Source organism: Rhincodon typus, chromosome 4 (assembly GCF_021869965.1).
Source record: "Rhincodon typus isolate 14 chromosome 4, sRhiTyp1.1, whole genome shotgun sequence".
Lineage (NCBI taxonomy): Eukaryota > Metazoa > Chordata > Chondrichthyes > Orectolobiformes > Rhincodontidae > Rhincodon > Rhincodon typus.
In genome coordinates this window covers 26,262,034-26,279,189 of record NC_063335.1, presented here as the reverse complement: position 1 = coordinate 26,279,189, position 17,156 = coordinate 26,262,034, and the positions used below count along the sequence as shown (strand labels likewise).

General features: G+C 41.2%; 1 protein-coding gene across 1 annotated transcript in view; it reads right to left on the bottom strand.

The window, feature by feature from the left end:
- Positions 1-17,156, bottom strand: part of eya1 (EYA transcriptional coactivator and phosphatase 1) — a 198,080-nt gene that overhangs the window by 84,629 nt on the left and 96,295 nt on the right. The window contains exons 8-9 of the mRNA XM_048595676.1: positions 10,487-10,667; positions 73-215 (exon numbers count right to left, since the gene is read on the bottom strand). Coding sequence (XP_048451633.1) covers positions 73-215; positions 10,487-10,667 — 324 coding nt within the window. The remainder of the gene's footprint in view (positions 1-72; positions 216-10,486; positions 10,668-17,156) is intronic.

The following is a 17,156-nucleotide window of genomic DNA, read 5'->3' as shown; positions in this document are numbered from 1 at the left end:
CTGCTCGTACATCATTTTCTATGGGGCTTTTTTCTTTGCTTAGTTTTAATGGAATCAATATGTTAGCCTTACCTCAAGGTCAGTGTCTGGGGGAGGTGAAGGGTTATTATTTCTTCTGCCTCTGCCACGTGACTTTCCATCTGAAGCTCGACGCAATCGATCCAATTCTGAATCTTTAATGGATGTTGAAGAACTGTGGATTGTACCAAACTCTCCTGAAATACAGAATCACTTTAAACTTTTAACAGAAGTATGCGAAGGAGTTTGTAAATCATTGCGTACACTGACAATATGCAACCTTAAGGAATCTAAAATTCCAAGAGGAAATTTTGTGGACCGTGTATCTTTTCCACAAGATTGTTGGGATAATACTGCAGGCTCATATTTCATGTAACTGGCTCAGAAGGAGAATATGAACATTTGTAAGGTTAGCATGTTAATGCCCACTACATTTCCATGATATTCCACATTTGACCACTTCAATGGAGGAGTTAACCAGTTTAAAAAGTACATTGCAAGGCCTCTTTGAAAATAGCAATATATTTACTCACAAAATGGTTAAGTATCTGTTTTAAGCATTATTTTTCATATTGTCAACAATAATTTCAAGTCTGTGCTTTGTTTTGCTTAGCTTGTAACTTGAAAAGTATTTACCAACTTCTTAAGGAAAGTTCCATGTACATTCAGAAAGATTTCATTTGCTGTTGATAATACCTCCTGTATCATACTCCTCTATTTGAAAGTCATAACCTAAATGCCAACATTCCATGCCTTCCCAATCACAGGCTGCACCTTCATTCTAACTTCTCCTGATACGTCTACCAGAACACCCAGAAATGTCTGTCCCACCAGCTTCTTTATCTATCTCTATTTAAATAACATATCGCTTTCCTATTCTTCCTGGCAAAGTGAACAAACGTACACTTTCTTAGATTTTAGTCCATCTGTCAATTTTTGCCAACTCACTTAACTTGCCTATATTCCTAATGCAAACTTTCTACCTCCTTTAATAACTTAATTTCCTTCCTATCTTGATGTCACTAGCAAAGTTAGCTTGTGTTCTGAGGAAGGGTTACCGGACCTGAAACGTTAACTCTGTTCTTGCCTTCACAGATGCTGCCAGACCTGCTGAGCTTTTCCAGCAACTTTGTTTTTGTTAGCTCCTGTACATTTAACCACATTGTCCAAATTATTGATATAGCTTGTAAATAGTTGATGTCCCAGCACAGATCCTGTGGCACTTCATCGTTACAGCTTACCAATGCGAAAGAGACCAATTTATCTCTTATGAGTTCTGAGGAAGGGTCACTGAACCTGAAATGTTAACTCTGATTTCTCTCCACAGATGCTGCCAGACCTGCTGAGCTTTTCCAGCAATTGCTATTTTTATCTCTTCTCTGCTTTCAGTTTTTACGACAATCGATGATGGTTTCATTGTCTTCATTAGACCCTTAATTCCAGATTCTTTATTGAATTCAAATTCCACCATCTGCTGTGGGGGATTTGAACCTTAGTGAACCAATCCTTCATCTATGCTGTTATTTTACTCTCTACTCTATGAGGAAATGCAGATTATGCCACATCCATAGGTTCCCCTTTATCCACCTTGCTTGTATATCCTTTAAAAAGAACTCCAATAAATCAATTCTATATGATTTCCCTTTCACAAAGCCATGTTGACTCTTCCTGATCACATTAGGATTTACTAAACATCCTGCTACAATCTCTTTAAATAGTGAATTTTAGCACTTTCTCTATGACAGATGTTAGGTTAATTGACCTATCACGTTCTGCTCTCTGTCTCACTCCACTCTTGAATAAAACTGCTGCAATAGTTAGTTTCCACTGGGACCCTTTCAGGATCAAAGTAATTTTTGACAATATAAACGATGTTTCTACCAATGCTGTAACTACTTTTGAATAATGCCTGAAACTAAACCTGTGAGGGCAGGACGTAAAGAGTTAAATAGCCAAGGTGAAAAATTAATGACTAAATGAGGTACAACGAAAGAACTGGAGGTAGCTGTGGAATAAAAAGTTAATTATACACTATACCTATACTCTAAGAATAGTGGCTGAATGTGCAAGGGAAGTGTCTGATCACGTGGAACTCGAACCTGCAAAGTTTCAGTTGCATATCCTCTTTTACTAAGAACTGCCAACAGCTGTATTTGGTGAAGAGTGAGAATGTTTACTCATAAGGGTACAGACCGCACCTTATGACACTTCCTTCTGTCAATGGGCACTTCGCAGACTTATAGGCTTTTAAATTGGACCCGGCACGTCCCCAACCCATGCCCTACTTGTACCTCCTGTCTGTTCTTCATACAGTAGGTATTGTGACTGTCTCCAGAAAGTATTGACAATCGGTACACACTGACGTCCAATGCAGCTAGAACCTAGAAATGATCCTAAATGTTGGCATGTCACTGAGACAGGGAAAACCTTGTCCTTTAAAATCTCCAAGCTATTCTAATAGTAGGTTTTTAACCACGGTGCTAAACAGGATAAATTTCCTCTGCCTACTGTCATAGTTCACTGGGGTAGTGAGCTGTAAGTCGAGCCCTGCTATTCCCAAAGTTGTCACAAAGTTAAAGACTTGTTAAAAATGCCAATTTCCCCAATTTCCCTGATTTTCAGACCCAGGCGGACAGAAAAAATGGTACTGGACAAAAATGGTATTTATTGTAAATAATTAGACACGAGATACAGATACTAATTAACTCCAAACCCCCTTACAAATTTCCCCTTACACACCCAAAGATGGACAGACGAACAGACAGCTTAAAACTGGTCACATGGACAAAGGGGAAAACTGGGAAGACAGTCTCAGTTCCTAGCTTCTGTTGTTTGAGTTGATCTTTATGACGCTTGTCCTGGCCAGCACATTGCGTTGGTCATCCTACTCTGGATGCTTGTAGTGGTTAGTCAGAGAGACAAGTGGACAGTTCCTTTATAAAAATAAAAGTCTCTGCTTTATCAGTTAAAAGTCACAACTGTTGCAGGAAAGGCATACCGGTTGTCTTCAGATTTACACTGATTTTGACTGCAATTCCCCACCATCTTCTTGAGGGTAATTAGGATTGGCAATAAATGCTGCCCTAAAAAGCAATCCATATAACCCATGAATGAATTTTCAAAACCCACAGAGTTTGGTGTATATGTATTAATCACAAGTTTACACCTAACTTATCAAGACATAATCATACAATTTTACAGGGGGTCCTTGATTTATGAACACTTGTACTTACAAACGGGTGTAATTATAAAGATCTGATATACAAACATTTCCTGTCCTCAAGACCAGCTCCTTTATATTGTCCTGCATTGTGTTCGACTTGTTTATAAATCAACTTGGTGAGCAAGCTGCAGAACAGAACCAGCTTGCAATTGAGGGACTGCCTGTACAAATAAGTGTATGAGGGCTCTTGTGGTGCAGCAGTAGTGTCCCTACCTCTGAGTGAGGAGGCCCAGGTTTAATTTCCAACTGCTCCAGAGGTGTATAATAACATCACTGCACAAGTTGATTAGAAAATACCAACAAACAAAGTATGAAACAAAAAATTGCTGGAGAAGCTAGCAGGTCTGGCAACAGCTGTGGAGAGAAAGCCAGAGTTGAGGTTTCGGGTCCAGTGACCCTTCTTCAGATCAAAGAACTTCATAACTGAAGAACGGTCACTCAACTGGAAACATTAATACTGGCTTCTCTCCACAGATGCTGCCAGACCTCCAGCAACTTCTGCCATCGTTTCAGATTTCTAGCATCTAGAGTTGTATAGAGTCATAGAGATGTACAGCATGGAAACAGACCCTTCAACCTAACTCCAATGCTGACCAGGTGTCCTAAATTAACCCGATCCCATTTGCCAGCTTTTGGCCCACAGCCCTCTGAAACTTTCCTGTTTATATACACATCCAGATGCCCTTTAAATGTTATACAGAGTCACAGAGATATACAGCACAGAGACAGACCCTTCAATCTAACTTGCTCTTTGTTTCATTTCAAAATATGAAACAACTCGATTATTGCAGAGGAGCCAAGATGCAACTTTTTGTTCTCAAAATCACCTGACTGCTACTGCTCCAAAAATTGCATGGTCCAGTCTCTGACAGTTAAAATTTTCCACGCCTATTATTTTGAATTGTTTACAAAGTTTGGCAAATTTTACAAGGCTTTTTGTATTTCCTTGCAAAGTTTAATGGTTATTAAATCTATATATGTATGATTTTGTGCTATATTTCCACACAATATTTGGTTTTCTCTTGCAAATTTCTGCAAGTTTAATGGGACAAAGTTGCTGCACGCAATTTGTCCCAAATTAATCGTGTCTCATTCAACTCCAGTTTCTATCAAGAGTTAAGCCTATGTTGATAGGTCTTACAGCTGGAGGAGATGGGGGAGGTGGGGTTTGCAGTTTCTTGTCCACGTAAAACCATTTAAAGCACATGACTAAACACAAATTCCTTTGGTCAACAATGAAATGACATACATAAGCTATGAGGAGGATGCAAGAGGCTGCAGAGAGATATGGAAATGTTAAATGAGTGGGCAAGAACAGGAGTTTGCAATATAATGCAAGTACATTTGAATTTATCAACTGCGGTAGGAGAAATAGCAAAACAGAATGTTTTTAAATGGTGAGGAAAGGGACCTGTTGGTTCAAAGGGTGTTCTTGTATTGTAATTACAGGAAGTTAACACAGAGGTACAGCAAACAACTGCGAAAGTAAAGGATATCTGAGCCTTTATTATAAAAGAATTGGAGCACAAGAGTAATCTCAGTGCAATTATACAGGGTTTTTGAGGGACCACACCTGGTGTTTTGTGTACAGTTTTGTTCTCCTTACATAAAGGAGTGTATATTTGCCTTAGAGGGCGTGTAATGCAGACACACTTGACTGATTCCTGGGATGAAGGGATTGGGCAAGAGGGAGAAATTGTGCATACTAGAATGTTATGTCCTGGAGTTTAGAAGATGCAAGATGTCCCCATTCAAATGTGTAAGATCTTTAAAAGCCTTTACAAGGGTAGATGCTGGTTTGCTGTAATTGTGGAACCTAGGACTGGGAATCAGATCTCAAAATAAGAGGTTGGCCAGTTTAGACCGGTTAGTGGAGACATTTCATCACTCAAGACGTTGTAGAGCTTTAGAATTCTCTATCCCAGACAGACATGGATGCTCAGGAATTGACTATAAACCAAAACACAGATTGTTAGATTTGAGGATACAAAGGGAATTAAGCAACTGGAGATAGTGCAGGAAGGTGGAGATCGTGTAGCAGCCTAGCCATAATCTTCCTGAATGATGTAAGCTTCAGAAAACTGTTGATTGATTAGCTTCCTCCTGCTCCTATTTATATGCTACAGCTTTTCAAAGAAGCCATGTTGGAAGTGTCTAAAGGAAAACCAAGACTGTAAAATTACCATGCTCTAAACTATAGCTGTTGCAGAAGGGAGCACCCTTTGTTTGTTCATTTGACTCATTCCTGGGATGAAACCCTTATGAAGAAAAGTTGAACAGGTTGAACATTTACTCAGCGGACTTTACAAGAATGAAAGGTTTTTTGTTTACATTCATTCATAGGGTGAAGGCGTCACTGACTAGGCATTTACTGCCCATCCTTAATTGCCCAGGAGGCAGTTAAGAGTCAACCAAATTGCTATGTGTCTGGAGCCACAGGTAGCCAGACCAGGTAAGGATGGCAGTTTCCTTCCCTAAAGGTGATCTTAATGAATCCTACAAGATCCTGAGGGAATTGATGTGGTGAATTCTGAGAGTATGGTTCCTCTTGTAGGCCCACTTTTAAAGTGGAGATGAGGAGAAATTTAAAAGAGTTGTCATTGTGCTGGGTCATCCAGAAAATCTTGCAGGCTGGGTCACAGATTTTATTCAAGGCCAAGTTGGATAGATTTTTGAAAGGCAAAAAAGAGATGAGCATTATTGGTGAGAAGACAGGAAAGTGGAGTTGACATAACAACCGATGTTGACAACATGGTTCACAATCTTACTGAATGGTGCAGCAGGCTCAAAGGGCTGAATGGCCTACTCTTACACCTAAGTACAATGTTCCTATGACACAACAAAGTATCCATTCCACAGAGGTACAGAGTGACTGTGGAGATGGTGACAACAGTGAATGACAACAGAGCTGTGTTACGTGCTTTGTGTATTCAGATATGAACATTTAATCGTATTTTCAATTGCTGTTTGCATGAATCTTATTTACAGATGTACCACTAACCTCTCAGTCCCTGCCTCATCTATTCTGTTTGCTGTTACCCAAAGCACAACACTGTTCTCTTGTCTCAAATATTCTCTTGAGATTTCCCTGCCCAGTGCCTCTTAGTTTAAAGGCCTATCCACAGTCAGAATTACACAATTTGCCAAGACACTGATTACAGGCCACTTTAATGGGATCCCACCTCAATCAAACAACTCGCTCTTTGCCAAGGATTTGTGCCTGTGAACCATGAATGAAAACCCATTCTCATCACACCACTCTTTGAGGCACTCTTCAATTGTTTAATCTGGTGCAATCCTGTGCCCTACCCCATGGTGGGCTCGGTGGTAAGGGTTCATTAATCAGCTTCGAGGAGGCAGGTAGCTGGGAACCCCAATGCCATTTGATAGCCACTGCTGAGTTTGGGCATTGCCAGGAAACCACCAACAGCAATCAGCTATTCAAACTATAGGCAGCTCTTGGAGGCAGATCTTCCTTCCATTGAGGGGCGGAGTCATGAAAGGTAATCGAATGGCAAGCATTGGATTGGAGAAGCAAACTGTGGACCTCATAAGAGCTTGGAGAGGGCAAGAGAAGTGACTGGAGGGAAACTCTGTATGTGTGTGTGTGTGTGTGTGTGTGTGTGTGTATCTACATGTGAGTGCATGTCTGTGTGCGTAACTGCATGTGTCTGTGTGCTTGTGTGAGCGTGCACATGTGTGTGTAAGGGGATGGTCAAGGTGTGAATTGGGAGAAGTTTCAAGAAGCGATATCACAGAAAACATATCTTTTGTTGTGCTCTTCTAGGATAATTGAGGAGAAGTTTAATAGAAGGGAAGGAGAAACGGTAGTACAGGACTAGATTTGGCCAAAAATAAGATAAGGTATTTCATTAAGTCTTGTATATTACATTCACCATCATTAAAGGGAGTAAAGAAGGAAACTGTAAGGGGGCAACTTAAGTTTAAAGAACACTGAATGATGTGAGAGAAGTAGAAGTATTTATGTCAGAGATGAGGGAACAGTTGATCAGTTCCATAACAGCAGTGATACTGTGAAGGAGGGACGGCTGATAGAAAGGAAGTTGGAATGTGTCAGCAAACTTGGGAGGTACCCATGAATAGTTTTATCCAGGGTTTGCGAGCAGAGGCTCTCCTGTGCTTCCCTATGGTCCCATCTTGCTGCATGCTTCACAGGTTCACTTTGAACAGAAGTATCAACATGCATTTCGATGTCCAGTATTGGAAAGCTACAACATGTACATGGAGCCAGGTCACAGACCAGCCAAGATTTCACTGAATAGCTGGACAAGCCAAATTCGCTTAGTCCTCAAGAGGGTGATGGTATTATTGTGGGAATGGACTTGATCCCAACAATGCAGTGAGGTACACTGGGCGATAATGAATGCCACAGTTGCAGCAAGTCTTAAAATGGGAAGCCACATTGCTCAAGGAAGGGTGTCCAAATTTGTCTTACATTTTCACTCACTGTTAATTAGATACTATCTAGTGCCATGCTATTAGCAGCACCTGTAATATTACAGCCAAAAAAAAAAATCCTTACAGTTTGTGACACCTAATAAATCACAGGTTCCAATCATGGTCCTTTTTTGATTCATTCATGGAACATGGGTGTTGCTGACTGGCCAGCATTTATTGATAGTTCTCCCATTTTCGTGTCAATTTATTGACTGTTCCTAGTTGCCCTTGGAAAGGTGGTGAGCTGCTTTCCTGTACCGCTGTAGTCCATCTGTTGTGGGGTACCCACAATACCGTCAGGGAGGAATTCCAGGATTTTGACCCAGTGTGTGTGAAGGAACAGCGATATATTTCCAAGTCAGGATGGTGAGATAGCGGTGTTCCCATATATCTATTGCCTGTTGTCCTTAGACGGCTCTGGGGTTTTGTTGGGTTTTGTTTGCATTAAAGTCTCTCTGGCTACACGTTGCATAGATCTGCCAATATTACTGCACGTTGACATATCTACTTACATTCTTGTTTAAGTAAATTACATGCATATTGTCGAGGAAGTCACCTTATCTGGCACTACTGAATATCACATGTGTTTCAGGAACTTTCAAATGTGTGCATGCAACAGAGGAGCATTTTACAGCTATCACATAAGAAATGTAGGTGGCAGAAGGTGAGGTCACAAGGAGCTAAAATGGTGAAGGTGGAGCCTTATATTCCTGAGTGAAGGCTAAGGAAATGTCAGCCCTGCCAGGAAAGCATGCAGACAAAGACCTCACCATCTTGCTGTGAAATGAAGGATGCTCTCAATGTATCAGATCCATGTTGGAGTCCCTGGAAACTTTCTCAGCAGATGTATGTCAGTTGATTGTAATCCTGGTGGAGGTCAATGCTATTCTCTACAACACAATCTGAGATGAATTCTCATTAACCTCAGAAAAATCAGCATTCTTGATGGCAGAATTCATATGCCAGCAGTCACACATGGCAGCATCTACTATAGACACTGGGAAATTATTGAGGACATATTCCACTGACCTCTCTGATACATTCAAAGCAGCACTTTGTTGGGTTTGAAGCATATCTGATGATCTCATTCTGAGTTTTAGAAGTATTTACACTTTAATGCGTTGGTCCACTAGCACCTTCTTCCTAATTCAAGTGAGATAGTTATCCTTGTAAATACTGTATTAGTTATGTAACTTAGTGAAATGGCCAATATTGTGATGGATTTGTGGCTTTGCATTTACCAGTTGTTTTACATCCAGGTAAGAATGGAGGAAATCTAAAGGTCACGGGGTCGATAATGCATCCTCTATGAAGGCAGAGGACTTTGGCAAGCAGCCCCACAGTTTGTGCTTCAGAAAGATGTTCTGAAGAATTGCTGCAACTTTGTTTTTCTATGGTTGATGGTATGATGTCACCACATGCCTCCTCTGGCATGTCAACCTTTAACCATTTCTGGACAGGGAAGTTGTGAAGAACAGACTTGAAAGGCTGCACCCCATTATCCACTGACCGGCATCTGTTTCTTCTTTTCAGTATGAGACATTTCCCTTCTTATGCGAGAATCACTGTATCACTTTTGCTGCACAGATTTACATAGGACTGGAGAAAGGAATTATTATTTCCAACCAGCCATTCCAATACATGCTTCATTCTGGGATACGTAGTAGCCAGATGGTTCAGGTGCATTGGTAACTGATGCCCTAGTTTTCTCATGTCGAAAATTTCATTGTCTATCAATCGAGTATCCAGGAAATGAAATCCTGTTCTGTTATGAAATTATAATGATTGTCTGTCATGTCATACCATATTTTACCAAGGACCATGGGAAATTCCAATAGAACAATATTACCAAAAGTAGTTTGACCTATGCAGCAGGAACCACTTCATTTGTCTTTTTACCAAAAAAAAATTGTTATTGTAAACTTCTATACGACTGTAAGCACAACCTTAATCAGAACTGCACCTTCAGTTACAATTGACCGAACTTTTCTGGGGCTCATAGACCACATCACTAGCAGTGTTACCTTATTCAGTGTACTCTCCATGCACCCATTTGCTTATCCTTCAACATGTTTTTTATCATTTCATGAAAGTCCATTAGGAATACCTTTTTACAATGTGGAGAGCTTTTATTCCAGGCTCTCTAGGCAGAGGAGCCTCTCCAGGAGGACTTGGTTTGGGAGCTACAAAATTTGACATAAACAGAAGAATTTTTACTCCAAAAATGTGCAACTAGAGCAGCACTATAGCCAGAACATTTGTTGTCTCTATCAATCAGGTTATAAGGTTGGCAACCCTTCCATTGTCACTACCAGTGGATTTTTTGACATTTTAAAAAGGGTGGAACACAGTTCATCTTGGCCCTGTCTGAAATTCCTGCTACTATTGTAAGAAATTCCACAGTTGTGTCCTTCCTGCCTCTGGGAAATTCAGACTCATTGAGTTTCATTATTATGGGTACTTATGTCATTGAAATCCTTGAGTATTTTGTTCATACATTTGATGCACTGGCCATTACTGTAACAGGTAGATCTGCTATAATGTGTGTTTCGTTAAAGTGAATTGGTTGTAATGCGATTGATAAATAGTGGATGCTGTTTGGATAATGCAGACTTTCTGCTGTACAGGTATAATGATTTTCTGTAGCAATTTCCCTATAACACAATTTTCTATAGCGTGAAGTCACATAAGAACACAACGATTGCGTTACAGAAGAACTACCCGTATTCACATTATTTATTTACAATAAAATACAGTGTCGAGGAAAAAGGGAAATAGTTTCATTACCTGTAGCAGAATCTGTAACAGCTTGGCTTGTGACAGTTGGTAAATCTTGGAGCTGGTATGTTGTGGTGGTCGAAGGAGTTGTTGGACTGCTATTGTTGCTTGTCATATAAGGAGAAGGGTATCCAGAATTGTTATAATAATGTGCATATTGTCCCTGGCCAAAGCCTGCATAAGAATAGTCCTAGAAAATGCAAGATAAAAATATTTAGATTCTGGTTAAATATTCCTCCCTCGGTACTGAAATAATTTTGTTTGTACATGATAGATCAATAATAACACACTCTATCATTCCAAGAGATGGTCCATATTTAGTCGGCATGGATAATGAGTGAGCACTCAGGGTAGACACAAAAGTGCAGTCAGGAAGTGCCAAAACATGGTCAAAGAGAAGGATCTTAAGGAGTTTAGGATAAATATATAACAAAGCAAGAGGCTGAGGGAGAAAGTTTCAGAGGGAAGAACAAAATTATTCAAAGAGGGACTTCTTTATTTATCTATTCATGTGTGGGATGTACGTATCTCTGGCTAGGGCCGCATTTACTGCCCATCCCAAGTTGCCCTTGAGTAGGTGGTGGTGAGCTGCCTTCTTGATCTGCACTTCCCTGCTGTGGGTTGACCCACAATGACCTTAGGGAGGGAATTCTGGGATTTTGACCCAGCAAAAGTGAAGGAACGGCAATATATTTCCAAGTCAGGATGGTGAGTGGTTTGGAGGGGAACTTGAAGGTGATGGTGTTCCCATGTATCTCACATCCTTGTCCTTCTAGATGGAATGGGTCATGGGTTTAGAAGGTGCTGTCTGAGGATCTTTGGTGAATTTCAAAGAATGGCTGATTGATGGTAGAGAAAAGGATGGGGGAATTAAAAATCAAACAATTGTTGAATGTCAGAGGGCGAGACTGAGGTATACAAGATTGCATAAAGTCATGCAAGTGGATCTTGAGGACATTCAAAGTGAGCTTAAAAAGACTTAAATCTGTTTGTCAAACATAGGGAGATCAGTGAATCACAGTAAGGATGGAGACATGAGGTTATGGGATGTGAATGGGGGAGAACATGGGCTGTTTCTAACGATGAACAGTTCATGGATAGCAGAGGTAGCATGGCTGGCAAAGGCAGTTTTGGGAAAGTATGTCCAAGGGTAACAAAAGGTACATTAAGAGGCAGGCAATGGTATGAAGGTCTCAGAAAATGGCCTTTGTGGCAGATTGGATTTGAAGTAAAAGGTTAATAAACTATTAAATGACAGAAACATAGAAGATAAGATCAGGAGGAGGCTATTCAGCCCTTCGAGCCTGCTCCGCCATTCTTCATGGTCATGGCTGATCGTCCAACTCAATAGCCTAATCCTGCTTTCTCCCCACAACCTTTGATCCCATTTGCCCAACTGCTATATCTAGCTGCCTCGTGAATACATTCAATGTTTTGTTATCAACTGTTTCCTGTGGTAATGAATTCCACAGACTCACCAATCTTTGGGTGAAAAAAAGTCTCCTCATCTCCATCCTAAATGGTCTACCCCGAATCCTCAGACAGTGACCCCTGGTTCTGGATACACCCATCAGCGGGAACATCCTCCCTGCATCGACCCTGTCCAGTCCTGTTAGAATTTTGTAAGTCTCTATGAGATCCCCCTTCATTTGTCCGAATTTCAGTGAAAACAATCCCAACTTAGTCAATCTCCCCTTATACGTCAGACCCGCCACCCCTGGAATCAGCCTGGTAAACCTTCGCTGTACTCCCTCGAGAGCAAGAGCATCCTTCCTCAGAAGAGACCAAAACTGCATACATTACTCCAGGAGTGGTCTCACCAAGGCCCTGTATAACTGCAACAACACATCCCTTATACAATGGTCCCCAACTTTAAGCTAAGAAGAATGAACTGGATTTGAAACTGGAGCAGCTGTGGTATTTGCAGGAGAGTACACTTCAGTTTTGTTAACATTACATTTGTTTAAATTTTGGCTTATTCAGCTATCAATATAGAAGAGTGAGTTGGAATACAGGTGGTGTTTATGAGGTCAGTAGAGAAGATAGTGAACTGGACCCGAGTCAGCAAATATGTGAAAGCTGCGCTAACCTGTGCTACTAAACAGCAAGGAAGATAAATAGAACTTTGAATTCGACAGCATTGTTTGCTAACCTTAGGACATCTCAGGATTTGTTACGGCCAATTAAATACTGTTGAGGTGTCCTCTAAAAGTGGGGAACATCACAGTTAATTCACATACAGAAAGATGCCACAAACAGCAATGTGCTAATGCCATAAAATCAATTTTACAGCTGTTGATCAAGGGTTCAATATTGTCCCAGTTTCTTCTGCTGTTCACAAATTCAACTTGAAAGGCCGGAAATTTAACATCTCATCCAAAAGGTGAGATCTCCAACGCTACAGTCGTGTCTCTGCCCTGAACTGGAAAATCAGCCTTTGGTTTTGTACCCAAGGGTTAGATTTTCAAAGTGGGGTAATGTCCGGATGCCAACGCTACACTGGCAGTGTGTCTTCTAAATGCTAATGGGCAGCTTCTGCCAATTGATGGCACTGAGTGTCTCCAAGAGGCAGGGGCTACCTGTGAAACAGCAGCGACAAAGACAGACAGCCACCATAATGGAGCCTGTTGCTGCTGCTTTGTTAAAAAGAGAAGGTAACTCTGTCGAGAGTTGGCAGTGGTTAAGGCAAAGGGAAGTGAGAGTGCAGCAAATAAAGGTATGGTGCTTGATCCAGTGCAAGAACCCCAATGAACTGACCTGTTTTATCAACTCAAAAGCAAACTTGCAATTCTCCACGTAATCAATCTGATAGCTGTGCACAACCACATGCAGATTGCACAGGTTCACCCTCCCCAGTCCACAACTAGCTCCTCAGGCCATTAAATGGAGGCGAGTAACTTCTCCGTTCCATGCCTCCCACCTTCTATTGATGATCATGATTCACCCCAGAGGTTTTGCGATCCAGCACTGGAATCCAAGAAGACGAGTTTTAAAACATTCTTGGACCTATCCTGACCTCACCAGCAACTGCAAATGTGGTCCCAAGTCTATGGAGTGAGACTTGACAGGTAAGTCTGTTAATGCTGAGCCACAGTGTCGACATATTGCAGCAGACCAGATATTACTGCAATATATAGATGGCTGACCATTTGGCAAACTGAAATAAATCACTGGGATGGAAGTAGAGTGCATGGTTTACCAGGTATAAGCAGAACTAGGAGGGGGGACTGTGCAAAGATGAATGGTGCAGCACTAAAGATGGGAATTTGCTCCATCGTGTTTGTGTCAGTTTTTTGCTAAAGTCATCCAAAAGCAATGATTGGAATGGAAGAGGCCGAGGTAGGTGTTTGTTGGAGATGAGTTCATTGAATCATACAGTGCAGAAGAGGTCCTTTGACACTTTGAGTCTGTACTGTCAAAAATATACGACTATCTACACTAGTCCTCTTTCCCGTAGTGAGCCCATAGCTTTGAATGTTATGACACTTCAGATGCTCCTCCAAGTACATTTTAATGGTTCTGAGGTTTCATGGACCAACTACTCTCCCGAGCAGTGTATTCCAAATTCCCATGGCTGTCTGAGTGAAAAATGTTTCTCCTAGACATTATAAAAACTTTAAAAGTTGGTAACAGAGTGGAGGAGTTTGGAGTTGTTTCTGTTATAGAATCATACAGCATGGAAGCAGGCCCTTCGGCCCTACTCATCCATGCTGACCAGATTTCCTAAACTGAACTAATCCCATTTGCCTGCATTTGGCTCATATAGCTCTAAACCTTTCCTATCCATCTACTTGTCCAAATATTTTTTAAATGTTGTAATTGTGCTTGCCTCTACCACTTCCTCTGGCAGCTCGAAGCATACACGCACCACCCTCTGCGTGAAAAAAATTGCCCCTCAGGTCCCTTTTAAATCTTTCCCCTCTCACCTTAAACCTATGCCATCTCGTTTGGGACTCCCCTATCCAGGGGAAAATATCTTGGCTGTTCACTTATCCGTGCCCCTTATCATTTTATAAACCCATGTCTTTGGGTATGTCCAGCCGAGAATGCTAAATGTTGCATTGCCTTATGACCCTTCCTCCTTCTAGGAACTCAGTTTGTGAATACTGTTTGGCATTCCTTAATTACTGCTCACTCTTGGTTTTGATTATACACCATGCGGTCCTTTTAACTATTGTGCTGGAACTTTCCAGCAATACTTTCAACTTTTGACTGGAAAGTTTGCCCTTAGAACCAACATACATTTTGAGCAACTAAACAGCTTCCTCAAAACTATTACTTTGTGCAACTGTGTGTTTTGGCAACAACATGATCTATGGTTGCTTGAATTTGTGTAATTTGACTTTTGTGCTGATATTTCAATCCACTTTTCTCCTTTCTTGCTGTAAATAGTTATTCTTCGCATCTGAGATTGGACATAAACAGTTTATATTTATACAGCATCTCTAACATAGCAACGATCTAACAGAAGTGTATTCAAAATATCTGATGCCGAAGCACATAAAGGTATTAAGCCAGATGACAAAAAAGTTTGGTCAAAGAGTTACGATTTAGGGATGGGAGAAAAGTAGAAAGACAGTGAGGATTTAAGATAGAGCTCCCAAGTTTGGATTCCAAGCAAGTGAAAGAACAGCAGCTAAATGTAGAGAAACTAAAGCAGAGATGTGCTGAAGGCCAGGTAGAAGGATATCTTGGAGGCTTGAGAGACTAGAGGGAAGTGCAGAGATTGGGAGCCGAGAGGACACGGAGAGAGATGAAAACAAGGTTACCAAATCTCTGGGGAAATGTTTTTAATTAGGCATTAAGCCCCTTACTAGATTATGCCAGGAATCTAATGCGTATTTAATGCAGTCACCCAGTATCCATGAATATCATGAGGCCAATGTGGGGTTGAAAATATTTCAGGCTTTACTGGGGAATGAGGCAACATTGTTCCTCTTGGTCCCGGCTTTCTGCACAGAAAATGATGTATCAACGTGTATCAATTTCTCCCATGCAGACTTCAAGGAGGACTCCTCTATCAATACCATAAATCAGACTGCTAACATTCAGAAGATAACTGAATGTTTGCTGTATATCATAAACTGATAGTTCTCACCTGGAAAGGAAGCTACAAAGAACGTCACACATTCAGAATTTAACTGGGGGCTTCACAGTGCAACATTAAGCTGAAAGAGGATGTGATCTGTGAACTAGAACACTGGGCTACAGAGGCAAAGGGCCAACACCATTGACAGAAATCAGAAATGTGAAATGAAAGCAAAATACTGTGGATGCTGGAAATCTGAAATAAAAACAGAAAATGCTGCAGAAATTCAGTAGGTGTCCAATGATGTCTTCGGAATTGAAGGGAGGTGTAAAATTGATGGGTTTCATGCTGGTAAAGGAGATGGTTGGGGTGGGGGTGCAAGTGGAATAGAAGGGCAGATCAAAGAAAGGTTCTGGGAGATCAGAAGTATCACAGAACAAAAGACAAATGGTGATGGTTATAGAGAAGACATCACATAGATCCAGAATAAAAGTTAAATGATGAACAATAAAGAACAAAGATGAGCTCTGACTGAAAGCAAAATCATGAAAACAACATGCATTTTGTGTGTGTGTGAACGTGTGTGTGTGCGTGAGTGTGTGTGCGTGAGTGTGCTTGTGAGTATGTGAGTGTGTGTGCCTGTGTGTGTGTGCGTGAGTGTGATTGCGTGTGTATGCATGAGTGTGATTGCGATTGTGTGTGAGTGTGATGTGTGTGTGCGTGAGTGTGTGTGCCTGTGTGTATGTGGAACAATCAAAGCAGAGGTCAGAGTTCATTATCTGAAGTTCACGAACTCAATGTTGACTTGAGGGGGCTCTTTAGGGCCTAAAGTCACCACACACTTCCCAGACTATAGGGCTGCTCCCTCAACAGACACAGAGGTGGCTGGTGGTGGTTTAACCAAGGGTCACCAAGCCTCAGTCAAGGGGAGAAGTTAAACAAGACAGTCTTTCATGATAACTTCAGCCAGTGCAGATGCTGAGTCTGCACTGTTGGTGTCTGTATCACAATCCAGCCATCCAGCTTGACTCTCTTTCTCAACTTCTGACACATATATTAGAGTTGATCTTTCTCTGTACCTTCGCTGCAGCTGAAACACTACATTCTACATTCTGTTCTATAACCCTGATGTACTTATGTAAGGTCTGATTTGCCTGGATCGCACACAAAATACTGTACATGTGACAATAATAAATCAAATCAAATCACACCTGAGGGGTGGTGACCCTCAGGTTAAACCACCGCCAGTTGCCTTTCTCTCCCTGTATAATAAGAGAGCAGCACTGAGGTCTGGTAGGATTATGGTGATTTTATCTTTTTTTAACAGTGCCTGAAATGAAAGTAAGGTGCTTCACTGGAACTCTGCAGCAGGGCTAGGACGGAAATGTGATCATGACAGCAGGGCTAGGACAGAAAATGTGATCATGACAGCAGGGCTAGGACAGGAAATGTGATCATGAAAGCAGGGCTAGGACAGAAAATGTGATCATGAAAGCAGGGCTAGGACAGAAATGTGATCATGAAAGGAGGGCTAGGACAGGAAATGTGATCATGAAAGCAGGGCTAGGACAGAAAGGTGATCATGAAAGCAGGGCTAGGACAGGAAATGTGATCATGACAGCAGGGCTAGGACAGGAAATGTGATCATGA